The sequence below is a fragment of the Vulpes vulpes genome, chromosome 12 (assembly GCF_048418805.1).
Source record: "Vulpes vulpes isolate BD-2025 chromosome 12, VulVul3, whole genome shotgun sequence".
In the NCBI taxonomy this organism is placed as follows: Eukaryota; Metazoa; Chordata; class Mammalia; order Carnivora; family Canidae; genus Vulpes; species Vulpes vulpes.
Window position 1 is genome coordinate 134,447,846 of NC_132791.1, and position 22,201 is coordinate 134,470,046.

Here is a 22,201-nt window from a genome sequence, read left to right on the forward strand (position 1 = left end):
CTGTCTTTGGCCCAGGGCGTGATCCTGGAGTCCCGGAATCAAGTCCCGCGTCAGGCTCCTGGCATGGAGCCTGCTTCTCCCTCTACCTGTGTTTCTGCCCCCCTCTCTCTCTGTGTCTATCATGAATAAGTAAATAAAATCTTTAATAAGATAAAATAAGGGAAAGTGAAAGAGGGGTATTTTAAATTATTTTAAACTTATAGCTGCTTCAAATTGTTTTTGGGACAAGATAAGCAAAATATAGTAAATATAAACATTGTAGATAATAAGAATGCTCTAGGTATCATTTAAGAGGAAATAAAGACTTTAATTCTACAAGTTATGGTATCCATTAATTCAATGATGCATTCGATGTAAGCTCTCTGTTTCTCATTGCATGAACTAGTTATGCAGTGCACTGTGGTTTCATATTCTTTATGAAGTGAATCTTTGCAGTTGTTTCCTATGATGACATCAGAGATGTTTCTTCCCTTTCCACCAAAACAACAAATTCTCCAAAAGATCACCCTTGTCAAAGCCTAAGGTCCCAAACCTAATCATTACTTTTGCTTTTCTCGACTCAGAAGACTGCTTTCATTTACCAAATCCATGAAGATGTGCCCTATATCCTGGGATCTACCTTTTTTTAAAAAAAAGATTTTATTTATTTCAGAGAAAGAGAGCACAAGGAGGGGGAGGGAGAAGCAGACTCCCCACTGAGGAGCCCAACATGGGCTCACTCCCAGGACCAGGGATCATGACTCAAGTTGGAGGCAGCCGTTTAATTGACTGAGCCAACCAGGCACCACTCCTCGAATTTACTTTTGATAGTTCATAGGAGGGAGTGTTGAATTTAAGCTACAGTGATCAAAGAAAGCTGTACTGGATATCTACCCCCGTCACTGGCATGATTTATTTTTAAATTTTTAAAAAGATTTTTATTTATTTATTCATAAGAGGCACAGAGAGAGGCAGAGACACAGGCAGGAGAACCAGGTTCTCATGCAGGGAGCCCGATGGGGGACTTGACTCCAGGACCCTGGGGATCCCGCCCTGAGCCAAAGGCAGCTGCTCAACTGTTGAGCCACCCAGTCATCTCCAATCTGCCTGTTTTGAGGACTTGTCAGTGGGTAGTAGGTAGTAAGGAAATTTAATTATTATTTTTGTTTGTTTGTTTCCCACTTCAGCTCCACCTCTGTGGCAGCTGAATAGCAGCACTATTACCTCCTTTTGTCCCTTTAAGTGTGCAGGTGGTAAGAACTTTCTACTTTCTGCCATTGCTATGCTCTGGGTTCCCCCACTGTAATTTGTTCCCTTAACCCTTTTTTTTTTTTTTTTTTTAATATTTTGTTTATTTCAGAGAGAGAGCCTGCACAAGAGGATAGGAGAGGGGGAGAAAACAGCAGAATCCCCACTGTTAGGGGGGATACGGACATGGGGCTAGATTCCAGGACCCTGAGATCATGATCCTAAACAAAGGGTCTGAGCCACCCAGGTGCCCCTGTTCTCTTAAATCCTGCCCGTATCTCCATAAATATACTCTACCTAATTCTTGATTAAACCTTCTTGATTGTGCCATCTGCTTTCTGATAGGATCCTGACGCATACAAACCATCGTATTTACGTATCATTGAGGGTTTTGAAAATGCACCAAAAAAATGCGTATCTGGGCAGAAAGGACTAAGTGTCTGAGTTACAAAATCCTAGGAAACAAGTCAGGGCACTCCACCCCAGCTCTCACATCTGTTACACAGGGTTTCTGAAAAGATCCAACAACGCGAACTGGTCACGTGCCTTAATGGACGCTCCTGCCATTGTTTAACCATTGTTTAATCGTTACCGGAGCTAGAACGTGAACATTGAAAATGCAAGCCTCCCACTCTGCTACCGGTTAAAAAATAATGCATCCCAGGATGTCTGGGCGGGTCAGTGGTTGAGCGTCTCCCTTCAGGTCACGGTGTGATCCCAGGGTCCTGGGAGCCTGCTTCTCCCTCTGCCTCTCTGTCTCATAAATAAATAAACAAAATCTTAAAGAGAAAAAAAATGCATCCATGGAGAAAACAAAAAAGTGGAAGGGAGCAGAAGTAGGAGGGAGAGGGAAACTGAGTTCTGGACAAAAAGGAAGCTTCTCATTCCGTTTCCTGCATTACAAGTGTCTGCCTCCATCACGGTTTGCACGGGGACCAGGGATAGAGGACACAAAACGGCAACTCCGGAGATTTAATTTCTGAGCTAGGCCACCCGCGAGGTCCTGGCCTGCGAGCCCCCGCCCGCCTGCGCGGTGGCGGGCGGAAGTGGGCGGGGCGCCACGAGGCCCCGCCCCCTCCCAGGACTCCGTTGGATGACGCATCGCCGGCGCGGAGGTACGCTACCCGGTGACCTGTGGCCATTACTGCCTTCTACACGTGCGTATGACTGGCGCCCGCAGCCCTGCTCCCGCACCCCTGCTTGCTACATCCTTTTCTCTCACCACCCCCACGCCTGATCCCGGCCACTTGTGTGTCCCGGGCAGGCCGAGGTGCGTCCAGCTGGGTCCCTGCCGTGTGGCCTTGCGCGCCATCGGCAGACGCATGGCAGGGGAGCACCCCCCCCGCACCCCTACGTTAAGTCTCCTCCTCTTGCGCGGTTCCTCCCACACACAAAAAGCCCGCCGACTGCCTCGCTTGTGTCCTGCTCGTCGTTGGGGGTGCGGCCCTGATGGACACAGCCCTGCCCTTGCGCGCTCTTGGAGCCCGTATAGACGGAAGCAATCCCGTGGCAGTTAGGATATAAAGAGAGGCGTAGGTGGGTGGCCTAGCCTTATAAAGGGCGATCAGAATGAGCAAGGGAGGACTCCAGCCTGAGTGAGCAGGAGCATCAAAAGTCAAGAGCTCCACCTATTGTTGGCAATCCAGTGGAGATAAAATAGCTACAGCCCATGCCCACGTGGGGGTTTGGTTCTAGTGGAGAAGGTAGAGTTTTAAATAAATTGAAATGTCAGGTACTAGAAAGACAAAATAAAATTAGGGGCGTCTGGGTGGCTCAGTGGTTGAACATCTGCCTTCAGCTCAGGGTGTGATCCTGGGGTCCTGGGATCCAGTCCTGCATCGGGCTCCTCTAGGGAGCCTGCTTCTCTCTCTATCTGTGTCTCTGCCTCTCTCTCTCTCTCTGTCATGAATAATAAAATCTTAAAAAAAAAAATAATAAAGCCACAAGTGTGGATGAAGTCACTTCGGAAGAGCATGTAGACAGGAGAGAGTGAAGGACAGGTCCACAGCAGGTACCTGAGAGGGAACAGTCAGAAGGTAGAGGCATACCAGGAGATGGTGTCTTCTGACTCCACCAACTGGGCCCAGTCTAGCTCATCCTAGGTTTACACTTAGATGCTATTTTTTTCCAGAATGTCTTCCCTAACAAATCAAGTGCTGGGTTGGCAGCCACAGTCTCTTGGCCTTAACCACCCTAGACTGGAAATGTTTGGGTGCTTCCAGTCTCCGTCAATAGAATGTAAGCTGTTTGAAGGCAGAAGTGGTTTTTGTCTTCACAGCCATGTTCCTGAGACCTTGCCTGGGGCCTGGCAGAGTGGGAGTGCTCAAGGATCACGTGTCAAGGGTGTACCTGTTTACCCTGTTCCCATGTTTTGCAGGATGAAGACCCCCCCCAAGCTTCCATTTTTCAGAGTATCTTGTCTCTCCGAATGCCCCTATTTCCCGTACCCCCATCCCTAACGCATCCAGAGCCTCAGCTGTCTTTGAAATCTGAAATCAGTTTGACAAGTTGTAGCTGATTACTTTTCAGGGACCTAAGTCATTTCCCACAACGGACAACTCCAGCGATGACCTCTGTTCTTCACTTCTATGTCCATCCCTCTGGCCATGAGAGGGCTGCTTCGGGACACACTCAAAGGAAGCTCCAAGGGAAGCTGCCAGCACTGCAGTCTGTCAAGACAGAGTTGTGCTACAATGTGAACTGGACAGGTTGGGCCAAGTATTGGATTTTGCAGGGAGGTGTGCCTGGCCAGGCAGTGTCTTGAGATGTCCCTGTCCTGTCTTCCCTGCAGCCAAGTCCCTCCCAAACGCTGAAGAGATGAAGAAGCTGATGTGGCTTTTTGGTTGCCCCTTGTTACTGGGTGATGTTGCTCAGGAGTCTTGGCTCCATCCCGACTCTAGTGACCTGCTGCTGGAGGTTGGGCCCAGGCGAGTGTCTCAGCCCAGGGTAAATGCTTTCCATGTTCTCAGGCAAAGCTCCCTTCCAAACCCGCTGCCCACCCTTCCACTTCCATTCTTCTTCCTTTTACTGTGACCTTTGGTAAGACTTGTTTTTTCTTCGCTCCATCCTACTCCCTGCTTAGAAAGCCATGCACATGGCTTCCCCATTTGGGAAGATGTCTTTGAAAGACTCAGCCAGCTACCAGGCATGTTCTGGAAGTAAAAGAGATTGCATTCTGAGCGGAAATCAAAGCATTTTATATTGGAAAGCAGGTCCGCTTTGATTTGAGTGACCCTCAAAAGCAGATTTCTCGGTGCTCAGGTCTGTGGCTAGAGGCCAGTGGTGAGGGAGATAGAGGTGAGAGGTGAGTGGGACAGCAGTAGGCAGGATCCATCATCTCGGTGGGGCTCTCAGGTCCTAACCATATGGCCCACCTCTCAGGCTGAACTTCTCCACGCCAGCATCCACCAACGTCGTGTCAGTGTGCTGGGCTGCTGGGCTGGGGGCTGTGGATCGTGTGGAGACTACCCGGCGCTACTTGCTCTCGGTGAGGCATTGGGCTCTCTGTGGCAATGAGGGAAGAGGAGCTAGGCCGGAGATAAAGAGATAAGGTCCTGAACGTGAGAGAAACGGGGAGGAGCTCTTGGCTTTAGGCCTATCCTGTGCAGATTGTCCATGCCTAAGACTGCAGTCGCCTGGGCGAGGACTGAGTGGGAAGGGACTCCAGCCCGTGCTCCCTTTGCTAATCTGCTTCCTTACATGGACTTGTGCCTGGAAGGGAAGTGGGACGTGTCTTTCTTTCTTTCTTTCTTTCTTTCTTTCTTTCTTTCTTTCTTTCAAAGATTTTATTTATTCACAAGAGAGGCAGAGATTCACGAGATAGGGAGAGGGTGAAGCAGGCTCCACACAGGGAGCCCAATGTGGGGCTCGATTCAGGCATTCCTGGATCATGCCCTGAGCTGAAGGCAGATGCTCAACCGCTAAGCCACCCAGGCGTCCCGGGATGCATCTTTCTAATCGGCACATGGGCACCATGCTGATTAGCCATGGGCAGGTCCTGTGTGATTCGGAGGACAAAGGATGCACCGTTTTGTCTAGTGTTCGGCTTTCCACCTCCTGTCCTGTGTGTGTTTGCACCTAGTTTGCCCACCCCCCGTCAGCGGAGATGGAGACCATCGCTCTGGCTACCCTGCATGATCGGATGACAGAGCAGCACTTCCCCCATCCCATCCAGAGCTTCTCCCTCGGGAGCATTTCCACACCTCTCAATGGCCATATCAACATCCTGGCTGAGGGCCGGTGTGCCCTGGAGAAAGCCAACCAGGAGCTAGGTGAGCAGGGGTGACTGGGAGGAAGGCCCAGGCGAGGCCAGTTGGGGTGCCAAGACCCAGGACCTGATGCCAGAGTCCTGCAGCCAGCTCTTCTGGGTTGTCTCCTAGGCCTGGCCCTAGACTCCTGGGACCTAGATTTCTATACCAAACGCTTCCAGGAGCTACAGAGGAACCCAAGCACTGTGGAGGCTTTTGACTTGGCTCAGTCCAATAGGTAGGGTGGGGTTGGGGTGGCACGGAAATGGGGACTTTCTGAAGTCTGAGCCCATGGAGGTTGGAAGGGAAGAGCACTGGCACTTGCCTTCATGGCTCTTCTTTTGGCTCAGGGGTGCCCCCGAGTCTATTTGAAGGCCCAGGCTCCTCATCCATCCAGTGGTCTATACCCAGATCTTGATTTCATTTTTTTAAGATTATATTTATTTGACAGAGAGAGCAAACATAAGCAGGGGGCTCTGCAGAGGGAGAGGGAGAAGCAGAGTCCCCGCTGAGCAGGGAGCCCAATGTGGGTCTCGATCCCAAGACCCCGAGATCATGACCTGTGCCGAAGGCCAACGCTTCACCAACTGAGCCACCCAGGCGCCCCTAGATCTTGATTTCATATTCACTTTGCATCTGAACAATCCAGTGAAAGAACGTTTGAAGATTATGGTTTTTGGGGATCTATTTTGACCTATCTAACTAAGAGGTGGCACTAGGACTCCCTACTCAGCGGGGAGTCTGCTTCTCTCCCTTCCTCTGCCCCTCCCCCTAGCTGTACATCCTCTCTCTCTCCCTCCTCTCCCCCTCTCCCTCCCTCTCAAATAAATAAAATCTTTTTTAAAATTTTAAAAAGCATCAAGATTATAAAGACTGAAGAAGTGTCACAGGTTGAACGACACTAGGAAAGAGAAAAAATTTATAAACAAAACAGTCAGTTGTAACTATGGCCAATTGCTGAGAAGACACGGCATGGCGTGAGAAGTGACCCAGCTTTCTGCCTGACCTTCCTTCCCGTGTCACCCCTGCAGCGAGCACAGCCGACACTGGTTCTTCAAGGGCCAGCTTCACATGGATGGTCAGGAGTTGGCACACTCCCTGTTTGAGTCCATCATGAGTACCCAGGCATCCTCGAACCCCAACAATGTCCTCAAATTCTGTGACAACAGCAGGTGGGCCGTGCCCCAGGCCAGGGTGACCTCAGACATGGGGGAGGGGAGGGCTCCAGGCCCTGATGGGGCAAACGCAGGCCCCAGGAAGGACGCAGGTTCCAGAACCAGTGTGTCCACAGCGCAATCCAGGGGAAGGAAGTCCAATTCCTAAGGCCCGAAGACCCCACTCAGCCAAGCTGCTTCCAGCCGCACCGGGCACTGAGACACGTAGTCTTCACAGCAGAGACCCACAACTTCCCCACAGGTGAGCTGGTCCGGGGGATGGATAGAGAGATAGAGTGTGGGGTGGAGTGAAGGTCTTCTGGGTAGGGCCTGGGAGAAACAATGAGGTAAGCTGCTTGTCCTGAGTTTTTCTTAAAGTAGGCTCCACGCCCAATGTGGAGCCCAACATGGGGCCCAATGTGGAGCCCAACGTGGGGGTTATACTTCCCACCCTGAGATCAAGACCTGAGCAGAGAGCAACAGTCAGGTGCTTGGCCACCTGTGCCACACAGGCGCCCTGTCCTGATTTTTAATGGGGTGGTCAGAGCTGGGGTTCATCTCTTTGGTACCCATACCTCTTCCCCATCTCTTTACAGGAGTAGCCCCCTTCAGTGGTGCGACCACAGGCACAGGGGGCCGGATCCGAGATGTCCAGTGCACAGGCCGAGGGGCCCACGTGGTGGCTGGCACTGCTGGCTATTGCTTTGGAAACCTGCACATCCCAGGTCCCACCTCGTTCCTCTCTACCATCTCTTCCTTGTCCTGGCGGGCACGGAACACTTCTGTCTCCTAGGTCATCTCGGTTGCCTCTTCTTGGGAGGCAGGGCTCTAGAGTAACTGGCCGGTCACCAACTGTGGCCATGATTCCAGGCCAGGAGAAACCCAAGTCAGACAGGCTTTGCAGAACTGCCATTTTCTTTATAAACTAGCATCTGCTCAGCAAGGAAACATACTGGGTCAGTCTCATGACTATCACCTGCCTCCAAAGTCTAATTTCTTTAGGATTTATTTATTTATTCATGAGAGAAAGAGAGAGAGAGAGGCAGAGACACAGATGGAGAAGCAGGCTCCCCATAGGGAGCCTGATGTGGGGGAGGGGGACTCAAACAAAACAAAACAACCCCCCCCCACCTCTGATCCTAAGATGATCCTAAGACTCGCAGGGGCTGGTGTGGGAGGTGGGGACCCAGATCGGTGCTTTATTGTAGGCTCTACATCTTCCTGCAGTGGGACTTCCTAAAGTTGGACATTCTACCTGCAAGGGTGTCCTTGGTGGCTGACTTAGACTCCTTCTTTGGAAGGAGTCTGGCTCCTCTGTGTTCTGTCTTAATGTTCCAGCCAACTTTCTCCTTCCCTTCCAGGTTATAATCTGGCTTGGGAGGATCCAAGCTTCCAGTATCCTGAGAACTTTGCCCGGCCCCTGGAGGTTGCCATTGAGGCCAGTAATGGGGCTTCTGATTACGGCAACAAGTTTGGGGAGCCCGTGTTGGCCGGTGAGGCTTGGGGTGTGGGGGTAACGGACACCTAATCCTGTTATCCGGTGGGCGGGAGGTGTATGATCGAGTGAGCGCTGGGGGCACGGGGTGACTGGACTCTGGCTCCCTCTCCCTGTCATGTCCATGCTCTAGGCTTCGCCCGCTCCTTCGGACTCCAGCTCCCAGACGGCCAGCGTCGTGAGTGGATCAAGCCCATCATGTTCAGTGGGGGCATCGGGTCCATGGAAGCCGAGCATGTGCACAAGGAGCCCCCAGAGCCAGGTAAGAGCTCACTTCTTGTCTCTATACCCAGCCAGCTTTGTGTCCCCAGCACAGCAGCAGCAGCTGGAGGGAAATTTAGAGGCTACTTCCTGGATTGGTTTTTAACCTCCCACCTTGTGTGTCTCCCCACCGCCTCTATGCAGATTTTCAAGGCAGGCCAGGGCCTTATACCAGTAGGGCTCTCCATCTGTGTTCCTTCTGTGTGCCCTGCTTTCCTTCTGCATGACAGGTACCCACTCTGCTAAGTCAAGCCAGCCAGTGTTCATTGTCAGTTCAGTGTTTGGCCTGCTATATGCCAGGGGTTTCTTTCCTGCAGCTCAGCTCAGGTGGGCAAACATCTCTTAGGCCCCGTGGTGTGATTGTGTGGTGGAGTGAAGATAAGAGCCAAGGTCGCATTTATTGAAGAGGTGACCCAATCACGTGGCTCAGAATTGAAAAGGCAAAAAAAGGGTCACACGGTGAAAACTGCCCTTCCCCTGACTTCCCAGCTTCCCTTCCTAGAGATAACCCATGTTTAACCAGTGACTGGTGTACCTTACCGAGGTATTTCCTGCATCTCCCACATATGTATATATGAGTATTCTTTTTTTTTTTTTTTTACAAGTGCCATATGTGCAGGCTTCTTTTTAATAATCCCATTATTCAGGGCAGCCCAGGTGCTCAGTGGTTTAGTGCCGCCTTCGGCACAGGGCGTGATCTTAGAGACCCGGTATCAAGTCCCACATCAGGCTTCCTGCATGGAGCCTGCTTCTGCCTCTGCCTCTCTCTCTCTCTCTCTCTCTCTCTCTCTCTGTGTCTCTCATGAATAAATAAATAAAATATTAAAAAAAAAACCTCATTATTCAGATGTAATCCGTGTACCATAAAATTCACCCTTTTAAAGTGTGCAAGTCGTCAGTTGTTTTTTTTTTTTTTTTTTTTTTTTTTTTAAGTTAGTGCCTTTTTAGCATAAGGACAGAGCTGTGCCTCGAGCACCATTCATTCCAGAACACTATCATCACCGCAGGACCAGTTAGCAGTCACTTCCTCCCTCCGCCTCTCTCTGGCAGCATCTCATCTACTTCTTGTACTTCCTGCCTCTGCGGATTTGCCTGTTGTGGATGTTTCGCGTAAATGGAATCACACAGTATGTGGCCTTTTGTGTCTGGCATCTTTCACTTAGCACAGTATTTTTAAGATTACCTGTATCAGAGCACCTGTCAGTACCTTATTCCTTTTTAGGGCCACATGATACTCCATCACACAGACCTCTCGTGTGTTTATTCGTTCATCAGTTAGTAGACGTGTGGGTCTCTTCTACTTTTCAGCTAGTGCAGATAATGCTGCTGTAAACACATGTACATGTTTTTCTGTGCCTGTATGTTCTCTGATCGCTGGCCTATATAAGTAGGAGTGGAATTACGGGGGTGGGGGTCACACAGTAACTGTCCAGCTTTTTGAAAAACTGCCAGATTGTTGTACTGCACTGTGCACCCACCCCCCCCGCCCAGCAGTGGAAGAGGGCTCTCATGTCTCCGTGTCCTCACCAGCTCTTGTTACCTAGAGTCTCTCTGATTCTAGCCATCCTACGGCATGAAGTAGCATTTTGTGTGGTTTTCACTTGCATTTGGCTAATGACTAATGATGTTGAGCATCTTTTCACATGCGTTTATAGATTTTCTTTGGTGATATGTCTGTCAGGATTCTTTGTCTTTTTTTCTGGATTTTTTCTTTTTTTTATTTTCAAGATTTTATTTATTCATTCATGAGAGACCCAGAATGGGAGAGACGCAGAGACACAGGCAGAGAGAGAAGCAGGGTCCCTGCAGGGAGCCCAATGCAGGACTCGATCCCAAGGACCCAGGATCACGACCTGGGCCAAAGGCAGACACTCAACCCACTGAGCCACCCAGGTGTCCCTTTTTTAATTTTTTTTTAAATTTTTTTTATTATTTATGATAGTGAGAGAGAGAGAGAGAGAGGGAGAGGCAGAAACACAGGCAGAGGGAGAAACAGGCTCCATGCACGGGAGCCCGACGTGGGATTCGATCCCGGGTCTCCAGGATCGCGCTCTGGGCCAAAGGCAGGCTCCAAACCGCTGTGCCACCCAGGGATCCCCGCCTTTTTTCATTTTTAAATTGAATTGTCTTTTTTGGTGGAGTTACAAGAGTTTTATGTATCAGGGTCTAAATGCTCATCAGATAAATACATGATTTGCAAATACTTTTTTCTTGTTCTGTGGGTTTTTTGCTTTCTTTATGGTGTCTTACGAAGAAAGCACAAATGGTTTTAATTTTGGTTAAGTCAGGTTTATCAATAACGTCTGCTGCTGCTGCTGCTATGGTTTTGATGACCTAGCTAACAAAATCGTTGCTTAAGCCAAGGTCATCAAGATTTATAGCAATGTTTTCTTATGATACTATTAATATAGCTTTTAGCTCGTACATTTAGGTTTCTGATACATCTTGAATGGATCTTTTTATGTGGCGTAAGAGTCTAACTTCTCTCTTTCATATGTGGATATCCAATTGTTCTAATGCCATGTTTCAGAAAGACGGTCTGCACCTTATTGATTGGTCTTGCGACTTTTCAAAAATTGATGGCCCAGAGGTTTCTGGCTTGTTCAGTCAGTAGAGCATACAGCTCTTGATCTTGGGGTTGTGAGTTCAAGCCCCACGCTGGGTGCAGAGCCTACTTAAAAGAAGAAACAAAAATCACTTGGCCATAAATGTATAGTTCGTTATTGATTCACAGTTGTATCGAACAGTCAGATTGATTGATGTATCTATCCTACCTGTTCTTGTGCAAGTACCGCACGTCTGGGTTATTACAGCTTTGTAGTACGTTTTCAAGGCAGGAAGTGGGGACACCTGGGTGGCTCAGCTGTTGAGCATCTACCTTCGGCTCAGGGCATGGCATGATCCTGGGATCCACAATTGAGTTCCTTATCGGGCTCCCTGCAAGGAGCCTGCTTCTCCCTCTGCTTGTGTGTCTCCCTCCCTTTTTTTTTTTTTTTTAAGATTTTATTTATTTATTCATAGAGACACAGAGAGAGAGAGAGAGAGGCAGAGACACAGGCAGAGTGGACAAGCAGGCTCCATGCAGAGAGCCTGACATGGGACTTGATCCAGAGTCTCTACGATCACGCCCTGGGCTGTAGGCGGCGCTAAACCGCTGCGCCACTGGGGCTGCCCTCTCCCTCCCTTTGTATGTCTCTTATGTATATAAATAGAATCTTTTAAAAAATAATAAATAAATAAATAAATAAATAAATAAATAAATAAAAGTAAAAACAGGAAGTATGAGCGCCTGGGTGAACCATGGGGGCTCTTGGTTAAGCGTCTGCCTTCGGCTCAGGTCATGATCCCAGGGTCCTGGGATGGAGCTCTAAGGCAGGCTCCCTGCTCAGCGAGGAGTCTGTTTCTCCCTCTGTCTCTCCCCTTGCTCATGTATTTTCTCTCTCTCTCTCTCTGTTACTCATGAATACATAAATAAAATCTTAACAAAAAAATTTCTCCGTCTCTCCCCCTGCTCATGTATTTTCTCTTTCTCTCTCTGTGTCACTCATGAATACATAAATAAAACCTTAACAAAAAAAAGGTCTTATTTATTTGAGAGAGAGAGAGAGAGAGAGAGAGAGAGGCAGAGAGAGAAGCAGGTTCCACGCAGGAAACCTGATGTGGGACTTGATCCTGGGACTCCGGGATCACACCCTGAGCCAAAGGCAGACGCTCAACCGCTGGAGCCACCTAGGCATCCCTCAAATAAATAAAATCTTTAAAAATAAAAATAAAAGCAGGAAATACGAATCCTTCAATTTTGTTCTTTTTCAAGATTGTTTTGGCCATTCTAGGTCTTTTACATTTCCATATAAATTTTAGGATCAGCTGATCCATTTCTGTGAAAAAGGCAGGTAGGCTGTGATAGGGATTGTATTGACTCTGCAGATCAATTTGGGGAGCACGGCCATGGTAAGTAACATCGTTCAGCCTTTTGCTCTGTCAACATGGGATCTGTTTCCATTTGTTTAGGTCTACTAACAGATGTTATAGTTGCAGTGTGTAAGTTTGGCACTTCTGTTAAATTTATTACTGGTTTGTTTTATTTCTGCCGCATAATTCTGTACCTTGCTCTTTTCTTTTAAAGATTTTATTTATTTATTCATGAGAAACACAGAGACACAGGCACAGGGAAAAGCAGGCTCCATTCAGGGAGCCCAATACAGGACTCGATCCTGGGACTCCAGGACCAGGCCCCGGGCCGAAGGCAGGCGTTAAACCACTTGAGCCACCCGGGGATCCCTACCTTGCTGTTTTCACTTAGCAATATATCTTGGAGATCATGTCATATTGATAAATGTCATACAAAATCGTAAAAAAAAAAAATCGTATTCATATGTGATCCTCCTTTTTTGGGGGGTGGGATAATATTTCAGTATATGGATAAATACCATAATTTATGAATCTGTTCTCCCTCATTAGCACTTTAGATTACAGTTGACCCTTGGACAACATGGGTTTGAGCCACGCAGGTCTACTTGTTTATGATTTTTTTTTTTTTTTTGATAAATACGGTACAGACCTCTAAATATTTTTTTCTGATTTTGTGAATATTGTCTGGCTGTATTCTAAGAGTATTGTATAAGACCTGCTGTGAGAATACAGTAAACATATAATGTACAGAATATGTATTCATCAGCCATTTATATTATTGGTAAAACTTTTGGTCAATAGTAGGCTATTAGTTGTTGACTTTTTGGAGGGGGGGACTTGATTGTCCCATGCAGATTTTTTACTGTGTGGGTCGGCACCCCCTAACCCCAATGTTGTTAAAGGGCCAACAGTATTTCCTATCCGTAATACAAATGATGTTGCAATGTTTCATTTTAAACATAGGTGATTTTGTGCCTATGTGAATAAATCCAGAGTATAAATTCCTCGAAGTGTATTTACCCAAAGAATACATGCATTCGTGATATTGATTGCTCTCCCCTTATATCTGCTCCCCCCCCCTTTTTTTTATATATATATCCGCTTCCCTTAATCTTTATCCTTTATTTATTGCCTACCTTCCTCTCAGGCATGGACATTGTAAAGGTCAGGGGTCTGACCTTTACCTGATTAAAAGCTGTAATAACCCAGACAGTGCGATACTTGTACAAGTACCTGATTGCTCTCCCCTTATATCTGCTTCCCTTAATCCTTATCCTTTATTTATATGCCTACCTTCCTCTCAGGCATGGACATTGTAAAGGTCGGGGGTCCTGTCTATAGAATTGGAGTTGGCGGTGGAGCTGCGTCATCTGTGCAAGTGAGTGGGACTCGCTCAGGTGCAGGCTCCAGGACGTTATCGGGCTTCATGCTTGGGTGGGATATGAGCTCCCAGATCCCAGCAGCCCAGCTGTACCATACATTCCCCCAGGTGCAGGGAGACAACATCAGTGACCTGGACTTTGGGGCTGTGCAGCGGGGAGACCCGGAGATGGAACAAAAGATGAACCGTGTGATCCGGGCGTGTGTGGAGGCTGCCAGGGGCAACCCTATCTGCAGCCTCCACGACCAGGGTGCTGGTGGCAACGGTGAGGAAGGGAATCAGGGCATGGGACCTGGCCTCCCTGGCCTCTTGTCAGGTTTGGCTGAGGTGGAGGTGTCGGGGACCTGCAACCGGCTGCCCAGCCCTGGATCCCATTCTCCACCCCCCCATACCTCCTGGAGAGGCTTGGATTGGGTGGTGGGAGCCTGCTGCTGCAGGATGGTAGGTGATCAACGTGCGGCAGCAATGCACACAAGACACACAGAATTAGGGGCTCCTTTGTTTGCCGGGTGCTGCCCACAGCCAGGTCACCACCTCTCCTTCACGCCCTCCCATCAGGCAACGTCCTGAAGGAACTGAGTGACCCCGCCGGAGCTGTCATTTACACCAGCCGCTTCCAGGTGGGCCTCGTCCCCAGAGGTCCGGCCCCCATCACATCGGCCCCCACCTTCCCCCTAAACCCCCGACTCCTTGCAAAGACATGAGGCTGGCAAGTGCCCACTGACCCTTCACTTTTTCCTCCTGGATGCAGCTCGGGGATCCAACCCTGAATGCCCTGGAAATCTGGGGGGCTGAGTATCAGGAGTCAAACGCACTTCTGCTGCGGCCCCTGGACCGGGATTTTCTCAGCCGTGTCAGCGCCCGGGAACGCTGCCCGACTTGCTTTGTGGGCACCATTACAGGGGACAAGAGAGTGAGTTGGCCCAGGGAGCCTGCAGCAGTGGCAGTGGGTGGACGTGGAACTGCCCGAGTCTGGGCTGGAGGGAGGGAGAGCCGTCGCAGGAAAGGGATGAGGAGGATGGGGGTGGGTGGCACACAGACTGGGGAACAGCATGTAGGGGGTGGCCAGGGGCAGAGATGCAATGGGGGGATGGGGGCAAGAACACACCCTTGTGCCCTGCTTTCTTTTTTTCTTTTTCTTTCTTTTTTTTTTTTTTTGAGAGAGAGAGAGAGAAGCAGAGACACAGGCAGAGGGAGAAGCAGGCTCCATGCAGGAAGCCCAATGCGGGGCTTGATCCCCGGTCTCCAGGATCACACCCTGGGCTGCAGGCGGCGCTAAACCGCTGTGCCACCAGGGCTGCCCTGTGCCCTGCTTTCTAGAAATATTCTGTGCTGGGCCTCACCATCTCCCTCCCTCTGGCTTTGTTGCTATAGATAGTTCTGGTGGATGATCGGGAGTACCCTGTTGGGAGAAATGGCCATGAGGATGCCTCCCTCTCGTCTCCCCCAACCCCCGTGGACCTGGAGCTGGATTGGGTGTTGGGCAAGATGCCTCGGAAGGTACATAGGTGGGCGGCCCTCCTCTACCCCAGCTCTTCAGACCACCTTTTGCCCGGCGCATGTTGTCACCTTGTGCTGGGTGCTCCCGCAAGTACTCACACCCTGGTCCCCTTCTGTGTTGTAGGAGTTCTTCCTCAAGAGGAGTCACCCCGTGCTGAAGCCTCTGGCCTTGCCCCCAGGTCTGCGAGTGCGCCAGGCCCTGGAGCGTGTCCTGAGGCTGCCTGCTGTGGCCAGCAAGCGCTACCTCACCAACAAGGTGCTCCCTGCACCCTTCCCTCTGCCCACCCACCCCTGGCCTCCCGCTCTTTGGGATTGCTGTGGGGAATTCCACAGGCCCCAGGGAGAAGCGGCAGGGCCAGGGCAGCCACCCTGAAGGCCAGGTCCCCTGCTCCAACCCTCTGAGTCTTGTATATATGTTCGGGGTGAGGCAGGTCCCCTGTGTCCCTATCCCTTGGCCTCTCGCCAACCCCCCGCTGGTTCTGCAGGTGGACCGCTCTGTGGGTGGCCTGGTGGCACAGCAGCAGTGCGTCGGACCCCTGCACACCCCTCTGGCAGATGTGGCAGTTGTGGCGTTAAGTCACCAGGAGCTCGTTGGAGCCGCCACAGCTCTGGGAGAGCAGCCAGTCAAAAGCCTGCTGGACCCAAAGGTTGCTGCCCGACTGGCTGTGGCTGAAGCCCTCACCAACCTGGTATTTGCTCTGGTCACCGACCTCCGGGTGAGTCCCCTGCAGCTTCCACCCTGGAGATGCAGGCTGTTGGGAGGCATCAGCATCCATCATCACCTTCTCTTGCCCTTCATGCTCGTGACCTCCCGACCCCTCTGTCCCCACCCTCTCCACCTCTCTCCCTAATGCCCGGTGTCTGCCACTTCCCAGGACGTGAAGTGCAGTGGGAACTGGATGTGGGCAGCCAAGCTCCCAGGAGAGGGTGCGGCCCTGGCCGATGCCTGTGAGGCTATGGTGGCAGTGATGGCGGCCTTGGGTGTGGCGGTGGATGGTGGCAAGGACTCTCTCAGCATGGCCGCCCGGGTTGGCTCTGAGACAGTGCGGGCACCTGGTATGGTCTGAGGGTCATGGGGAGAGGGACAGACCTGTGGGGCTCGGCTGGCACCTCACTCCCTTATTCCTTTCTTGTCTTTTTTTTTTTTTTTTTTTTTTTTAAGTTCATTTATTTTAGAGTGTGACAGCGTGGGGAGGGGCAGGGGGAGGAGAGTGGGGAGCAGACTCCCCACTGAGCGTGGATCCTGACCCAGCACTCCATCTCACAACCTTGAGATCATGATGCGAGCTGAAACTGAGAGTTTAACCACCTGGACCACCCAGGTGCCTCCACTCTTACTCCTTGCTCTGCAGGATCACTGGTCATTTCAGCCTATGCCGTCTGTCCAGACATTACAGCCACTGTGACACCAGACCTCAAGCATCCTGGAGGGAGAGGTATGGGTGCTCCTTCCTCACTGCTTTGTTTATTTAGAGCCTGGTCCTCTGTTTGGAGTCTGCCCTAAGAGATTTGGGCCCCTCGGCTCTGGGACCTGGGGGGAAGGTATCTATGGGTCTGTCCACATGCCAGGACTTCAGTATCCATGAGCACGGTGAGGAGTCTGAGCCTTCCACTTCCCTCACCCCTGCCCCGTCTCCCTAGGCCATTTGCTGTACGTGTCTCTGAGCCCCGGGCAACACCGGCTAGGGGGCACGGCCCTGGCCCAGTGTTTCTCACAGCTAGGCGAGCAGCCTCCCAACCTGGACCTCCCTGAGAACTTGGTGCGTGCCTTTAGCGTCACCCAGGGGCTGCTGAGAGGTGAGTGAGGCCCTGGGGGAGATGGAGCACATGACTGGTGTGTGGTGGGCACTCGCTGGCTCAGCAAGTACAGGTGGGGCAGCAGGAATCCGTGGCCCTCCTGTCTAGTTCTCTGAGCATGCCCACGTTCTCACACATTACCTACTTTCCAGAGAGGAGTGGAAGGACATTAGCTTGAATCCCAAGGCTGCTGAGCGTTTTTCTCCTTCCTCCAGACCGCCTCCTCTGCTCAGGCCATGATGTCAGTGACGGGGGTCTCATCACCTGCCTGCTGGAGATGGCCTTTGCTGGGAACTGTGGGATAGAGGTGCATGTGCCTGCCCCTGGGGTCGATGGTGAGCTGCTGGGGGTCTAGACTCGGGCTGGGCTGCCCCCCCCCGCCCCCGCCGTAAACCCCATGTCCTATGAAAAAATGAAGCATCCCCAACCCTGTCGCCTGAGTCCTTGGCTCTCCTTTCTGACTACTGAGCCAGGTGACTCACCCATCTGGGACAGACCCCGAGGCCACATCCTTGGTCCATCTCTCTTGTCCTCCCCTCACCTCAGTCACTGAGCCCTGAACCATCCCCCAACGGTAGCACCCTGGTCACCCTCATGCCTTCATTCTCCCAGCATTGTCTGTCCTGTTTGCTGAGGAGCCGGGCCTGGTGCTGGAGGTGCAGGAGTCTGACCTGGCCCAGGTGCTGAAACGCTATCGGGTTGCGGGCCTCCACTGCATGGAGCTGGGCCCCACGGGCGATGCTGGGCCCCACGCCATGGTGAGGAAGGGCAGGTGGTGCACAGTCGGGAGGCCGGGGCTCCCCTGTGCCAGCCCCCGGGGGGGCGGGGTGCCCGGGCAGGATCCCCGTGCTCTTGATCCTGAGTGACGTGCCCTGGCCTCTAGGTGCGAGTATCGGTGAACGGGGCCGTGGTCCTGGAGGAGCCTGTTGGGCAGCTCCGAGCCGTCTGGGAAGAGACCAGTTTCCAGCTGGACCGGCTGCAGGCAGAGCCCCGCTGCGTGGCCGAGGAAGAACAGGGGCTGAGGGAGCGGATGGGGCCCCGCTACTGCCTGCCCTCAGCCTTCCCCAAAGCTTCCGTGCCCCGTGAGCCTGGTGAGGGGCTGTGTGCCATCTGGGCCTCCCCAACACTGGGCCGGTGGGGGGTAGAACTCAAGGCCTTCATGCTAGCACCTGCCCAGAGGTGTGGGGGGCCAAGGTGGGGTGTTAGGGAAGGAGCCCCTGGCCCAGAGATGCTCCTTCTCTCCCAAGGTGGGCCAGTGCCCCGAGTTGCCATCTTGCGAGAGGAGGGCAGCAACGGAGACCGGGAGATGGCCGATGCCTTCCACTTGGCTGGCTTCGAGGTGAGCAGGGCGGCTGGTGGAGCTGGGGCCGGAGCCTTGGGCTCCTTGTCCTCCCATACTGCCTGTCTCCGTCCTGCCAGGTGTGGGACGTGACCATGCAGGACCTCTGCTCTGGGGCGATCGGTCTAGACACGTTCTGTGGCGTGGCCTTCGTGGGCGGCTTCAGCTACGCAGATGTCCTGGGCTCTGCCAAAGGTAAGCATCAGGCTCATGCCCGCTCCCTCCCCTGCACATTCCTGCGGAGATGCCTTGGCTCCCTTCATCCTGACTGAGAATTGACCTCTCACCTCTCTGGGGCTGGGAACAGTGAGTTCTTTAACTTGGGGCCACATGCCAGCAGAAGGCCCGTGGGTAACCTACACAGGTCAGGGTGGCTGGGTGGCACAGGATGACACCAGCCCCCACTAAAGGGGCAGCAGCTACGCAGCCCTAGCATATTGTGCTATTGGAAAGCTGGTTCAGCATGTCCAGATCTTTCTAGTTTATGGGAGAAGCTCCAAAACACAGATTTTTATATAAAACCTGATCTTTAAACAGGCAATTAAATAAAAGATGTTGAATGCTCTGCTGGCCAGGCAAAAAGACTTACGGGGCCATCTCAGGCCCAGGAATGGCAACATCTAATTAAAGCACATAAACCTGTTTCTCCCCTTTGCTTTTGCCCTGAAGGAGGTGTGGGTGCACGCCTGTGTATGTGTGTGTGCATGTGTGTTCGGGGGTGCCAGGGGTCACACAGGGGAGGAACAGTGATGCTAACATAGAAAAGCGACCATCGCCCTGGACCCTAGCCGCACCCTGACGGCCCTGTTCCCTCCCAGGGTGGGCGGCTGCTGTGACCTTCCACCCAGTGGCCAGGGCCGAACTGAGGCGCTTCCGGAAGCGGCCCGACACCTTTAGCCTGGGCGTGTGTAATGGCTGTCAGCTGCTGGCTCTGCTGGGCTGGGTAGGAGGCAGCCCCAGCGAGGAGGCCAAGGAGACCAGCCTGGACTCCTGGCCAGCCCCGCCCGGCCTTGTGCTGCGCCACAACCTGTCTGGACGCTTTGAATCTCGCTGGGCCAGTGTGCGGGTGGGGCCCGGGCCGGCCCTGATGCTGCGTGGGATGGAGGGTGCCGTGCTGCCCGTGTGGAGCGCTCACGGGGAAGGTGAGGCCCCGGGAGGGGTGGGGGGCTGGGGTGGGGCACAAGGGAGCTTGGCTCTCACTTCCCTCCTCTCCCACCCCCTGCAGGTTACATGGCGTTTTCTTCTCCGGAGCTCCAAGCCCAGATTGAGGCCAGGGGCTTGGCTCCGCTGCACTGGGCAGACGACAATGGGAAGCCCACAGAACAGTACCCCATGAACCCCAACGGGTCTCCAGGAGGGGTGGCCGGCGTCTGCTCCCTTGATGGCCGCCACCTGGCTGTCATGCCTCACCCTGAGCGGGCTGTGAGGCCCTGGCAGTGGGCGTGGCGCCCTCCTCCGTTTGACACTGTGACCACCTCCCCCTGGCTCCAGCTCTTCATCAATGCTCGAGACTGGACCCGGAAAGGAGGCTGCTGAGTAGGTGGGGGGTGGGAGGGGGTTCTGGGGCCTGACCAGGGCCTGTGCCCAGGGTCCTCTGTCCTCCCTGTCCTCAAATTCAGAAACATCTCACCCGATCTCCAAATATGCCTTGGACAAAGGGCCTAAATGCCAAGAAAAAACTCAGCTAATTTTTAAAATCTGCCTGTTCTTGCCTTACGACATTGGACCTGTTTTCGGTTCCTCTGCTCTGACAGGGTTTGCTGATTGTGGGCCTGGGAAGCAGTGCTTGGGAAGTCAGGATGTGCAGCCGGGAGAGTGATCTGTGGTCCCCCCAACCCCTACTCCACCCAGAGATTCCCACATTGTGCCTCCTGTCACTCTCTGGGCTCGGAGGGACCTCTTATGTGCCCCTTCCTCGTACCAGGGTTGAGGGGCTGGGGGTGTACAGAAGCACACTAGTTGGGACCTGGGTGTCCTCAGAAAAATGGCAGAAGCTCTCTGGATGCTGCTTTTTAAAATGTAGTGCTGTGCTGTGCAAGCAGTTGTTGGCAGAAGTTTCTCTGAGCAGGTCTCCGTCTGCGTCCTCCAGCTGGCCTGGTGCCAGGCTTGGAACTCCGTATTTGCTTCTCCATGTGGCAGCTCCCTTTCCCAAAGAAATGGTCAGCACCTGCTTCCCTGGAATTACACCTTTAACCTTCATTCCTTCATCCGTTCATACATTCCATTAAAATTAATTCATTTATTCATTCATTCATTCATTCATTCATTCACTGATCCCATTGATGTTTGGGGCAGTGACTGTGCCAAGCACTTTCGCTGCCCCCAGGGATTTTATGATCTAATAGAATTTTAAATAATAGCTATAGGGGCGCCTGGCTGGTTCAGTCTGAAGAGCATGTGACTCTTGATCTCAGGGGTCGTGTGTTTAAGACCCATGGTGGGTGTGGAGATTAAATAAGTAAACGTAAAAAAATAAAAATAAAACCATAGCTATATATTGCACTTGCCATAAACTGAGCATGTGCTTGGCATTTCATATGAACTAAAGTATTTCTCATAAGAATTCAGCAATATAGTGGATATGTCTCCCTCTTTTTTTTTTTTTTTTTTTTTTTTAACAAAGGAGGAATTAAGGCTAAAGGTTGCATAAATTGCCTAGAGTCACAGGGCTTAAAGGCAGAGCTAAGAGGCCCACTCACTCCTACAGCTGCTTCTTGCCTTCCTGCAGGCTGCACCGTCCGTTGCATCCTTTGCTCACAGAGTATGTGTGGAAGGCACTTCCTCGTGACTTGTGCAGCAGGGTCTGTTTGCCCCCTATATGTTATAGTTCAACATCCTGATTAAAGACCTTTCCCCGAGAATGGAGGCTGGAGTCAGATCCTGGAGGATGTCGGGCCTGGTGGGGGTGTGGGGATGGGGCTGGTGAATAGCCACAAGAAGAGATGGATCCTGTCATAGGGATGGTGCAGCGTGACATCATAGCTACAAAGGAAAACATTTCAGGCCTTTTTCTCATTGCTTTGCAAACTGACCTACCCTGACCAGTGGGGGGCTAGAAGGGTCATTTTTGGCATTTGAGCATTCCTCCCTGGTTCTGGAAAACTATGTAATTAAAAGGAAAAGGGCCGGGCAGCCCCGGTGGCCCAGCAGTTTGGCGCCACCAGCAGCCTGGGGTGTGATCCTGGAGACTCGGGATCGAGTTCCACATGGGGCTCCCTGCATGGAGCTTCTCCCTCTCCCTCTGCCTGTGTCTCTGCCTCTCTCTGTGTGTCAATAAATAAATAGAATCTTTAAAAAAGGAAAAGGGCCGTCTGGGTGGCTCAGTAGGTTGAGCCTCCGACTCTTGGTTTCAACTCAAGTCATAATCTCCTGGGTCATGGGATCGGGCCCTGCACCGAACTCCCCGCAGGGAGCTTGCTTCTCCCTCTGTGTCTCATGAATAAATAAATAAATTAAAAAAAAAAAAAAGTTGTATTTGACAGCACTGGCAGGGGAGGAGCAGCAGGCAAAGAGAGCAGGAGAAACGGGCTCCGCACTGAACAGGGAGCCCAACACAGGGCTGGATCCCATGACCCTGACCAAGGTCATGACCTGAGCCCAAACCAAGAGTCAGGCCTTTTTTTTTTTTTTAAGATTTTATTTATTCATGAGAGAGGGAGAGAGGCAGAGACACAGGCAGAGGGAAAAGCAGGCTCCATGCAGGGAGCCCGACGTGGGACACGTGGGACTCCATCCTGGGTCTCCAGGATCAGGCCCCGGGCTGAAGGAGGCACTAAACCGCTGAGCCACCCAGGCTGCCCAAGAGTCAAGACTTCTTAACTGACCGTGGGCACCCACATGCCCCCCAAAATGTAGTCTTATTAGTCGAGTTTTCCAGTGGGCACCAAA

The 22,201-nt window shown here is 51.9% G+C and overlaps 1 protein-coding gene across 8 annotated transcripts; it reads left to right on the top strand.

The window, feature by feature from the left end:
- The first annotated feature begins 1,750 nt into the window (after positions 1-1,750).
- PFAS (phosphoribosylformylglycinamidine synthase) lies at positions 1,751-20,563 on the top strand. 8 transcript variants are annotated; one of them, XM_026005468.2, is made up of 28 exons: positions 1,751-2,384; positions 3,757-3,935; positions 4,019-4,154; positions 4,609-4,714; positions 5,309-5,498; positions 5,607-5,712; positions 6,506-6,646; positions 6,766-6,890; positions 7,225-7,353; positions 7,990-8,121; positions 8,257-8,385; positions 13,601-13,674; positions 13,786-13,942; positions 14,236-14,297; positions 14,429-14,590; positions 15,052-15,177; positions 15,302-15,433; positions 15,663-15,893; positions 16,053-16,233; positions 16,530-16,613; positions 16,819-16,974; positions 17,190-17,309; positions 17,587-17,732; positions 17,858-18,065; positions 18,222-18,313; positions 18,394-18,508; positions 19,132-19,455; positions 19,539-20,563. In XM_026005468.2, the coding sequence occupies exons 2-28, from the start codon at positions 3,794-3,796 to the stop codon at positions 19,847-19,849; spliced, it is 4,017 nt and encodes a 1,338-aa protein (XP_025861253.2). In that variant the 5' UTR covers positions 1,751-2,384; positions 3,757-3,793; the 3' UTR covers positions 19,850-20,563. The 8 variants fall into 8 exon arrangements, with proteins under 8 accessions (XP_025861253.2, XP_025861254.2, XP_072586387.1 ...); XM_026005469.2 differs by having other exon boundaries at positions 2,027-2,342; XM_072730286.1 differs by having other exon boundaries at positions 2,292-2,342; positions 3,506-3,935.
- The last annotated feature ends 1,638 nt before the right edge of the window (positions 20,564-22,201 follow it).

Coding starts and splice junctions, on each gene's coding strand:
- PFAS (XM_026005467.2), top strand. CDS start 2,391: ATGACTGGCGCCCGCAGCCCTGCTCCCGCACCCCTGCTTGCTACATCC. Junction 5,499..5,606: donor GAAAGCCAACCAGGAGCTAG/GTGAGCAGGGGT, acceptor GTTGTCTCCTAG/GCCTGGCCCTAGACTCCTGG. Junction 16,975..17,189: donor CACCCAGGGGCTGCTGAGAG/GTGAGTGAGGCC, acceptor TCCTTCCTCCAG/ACCGCCTCCTCTGCTCAGGC.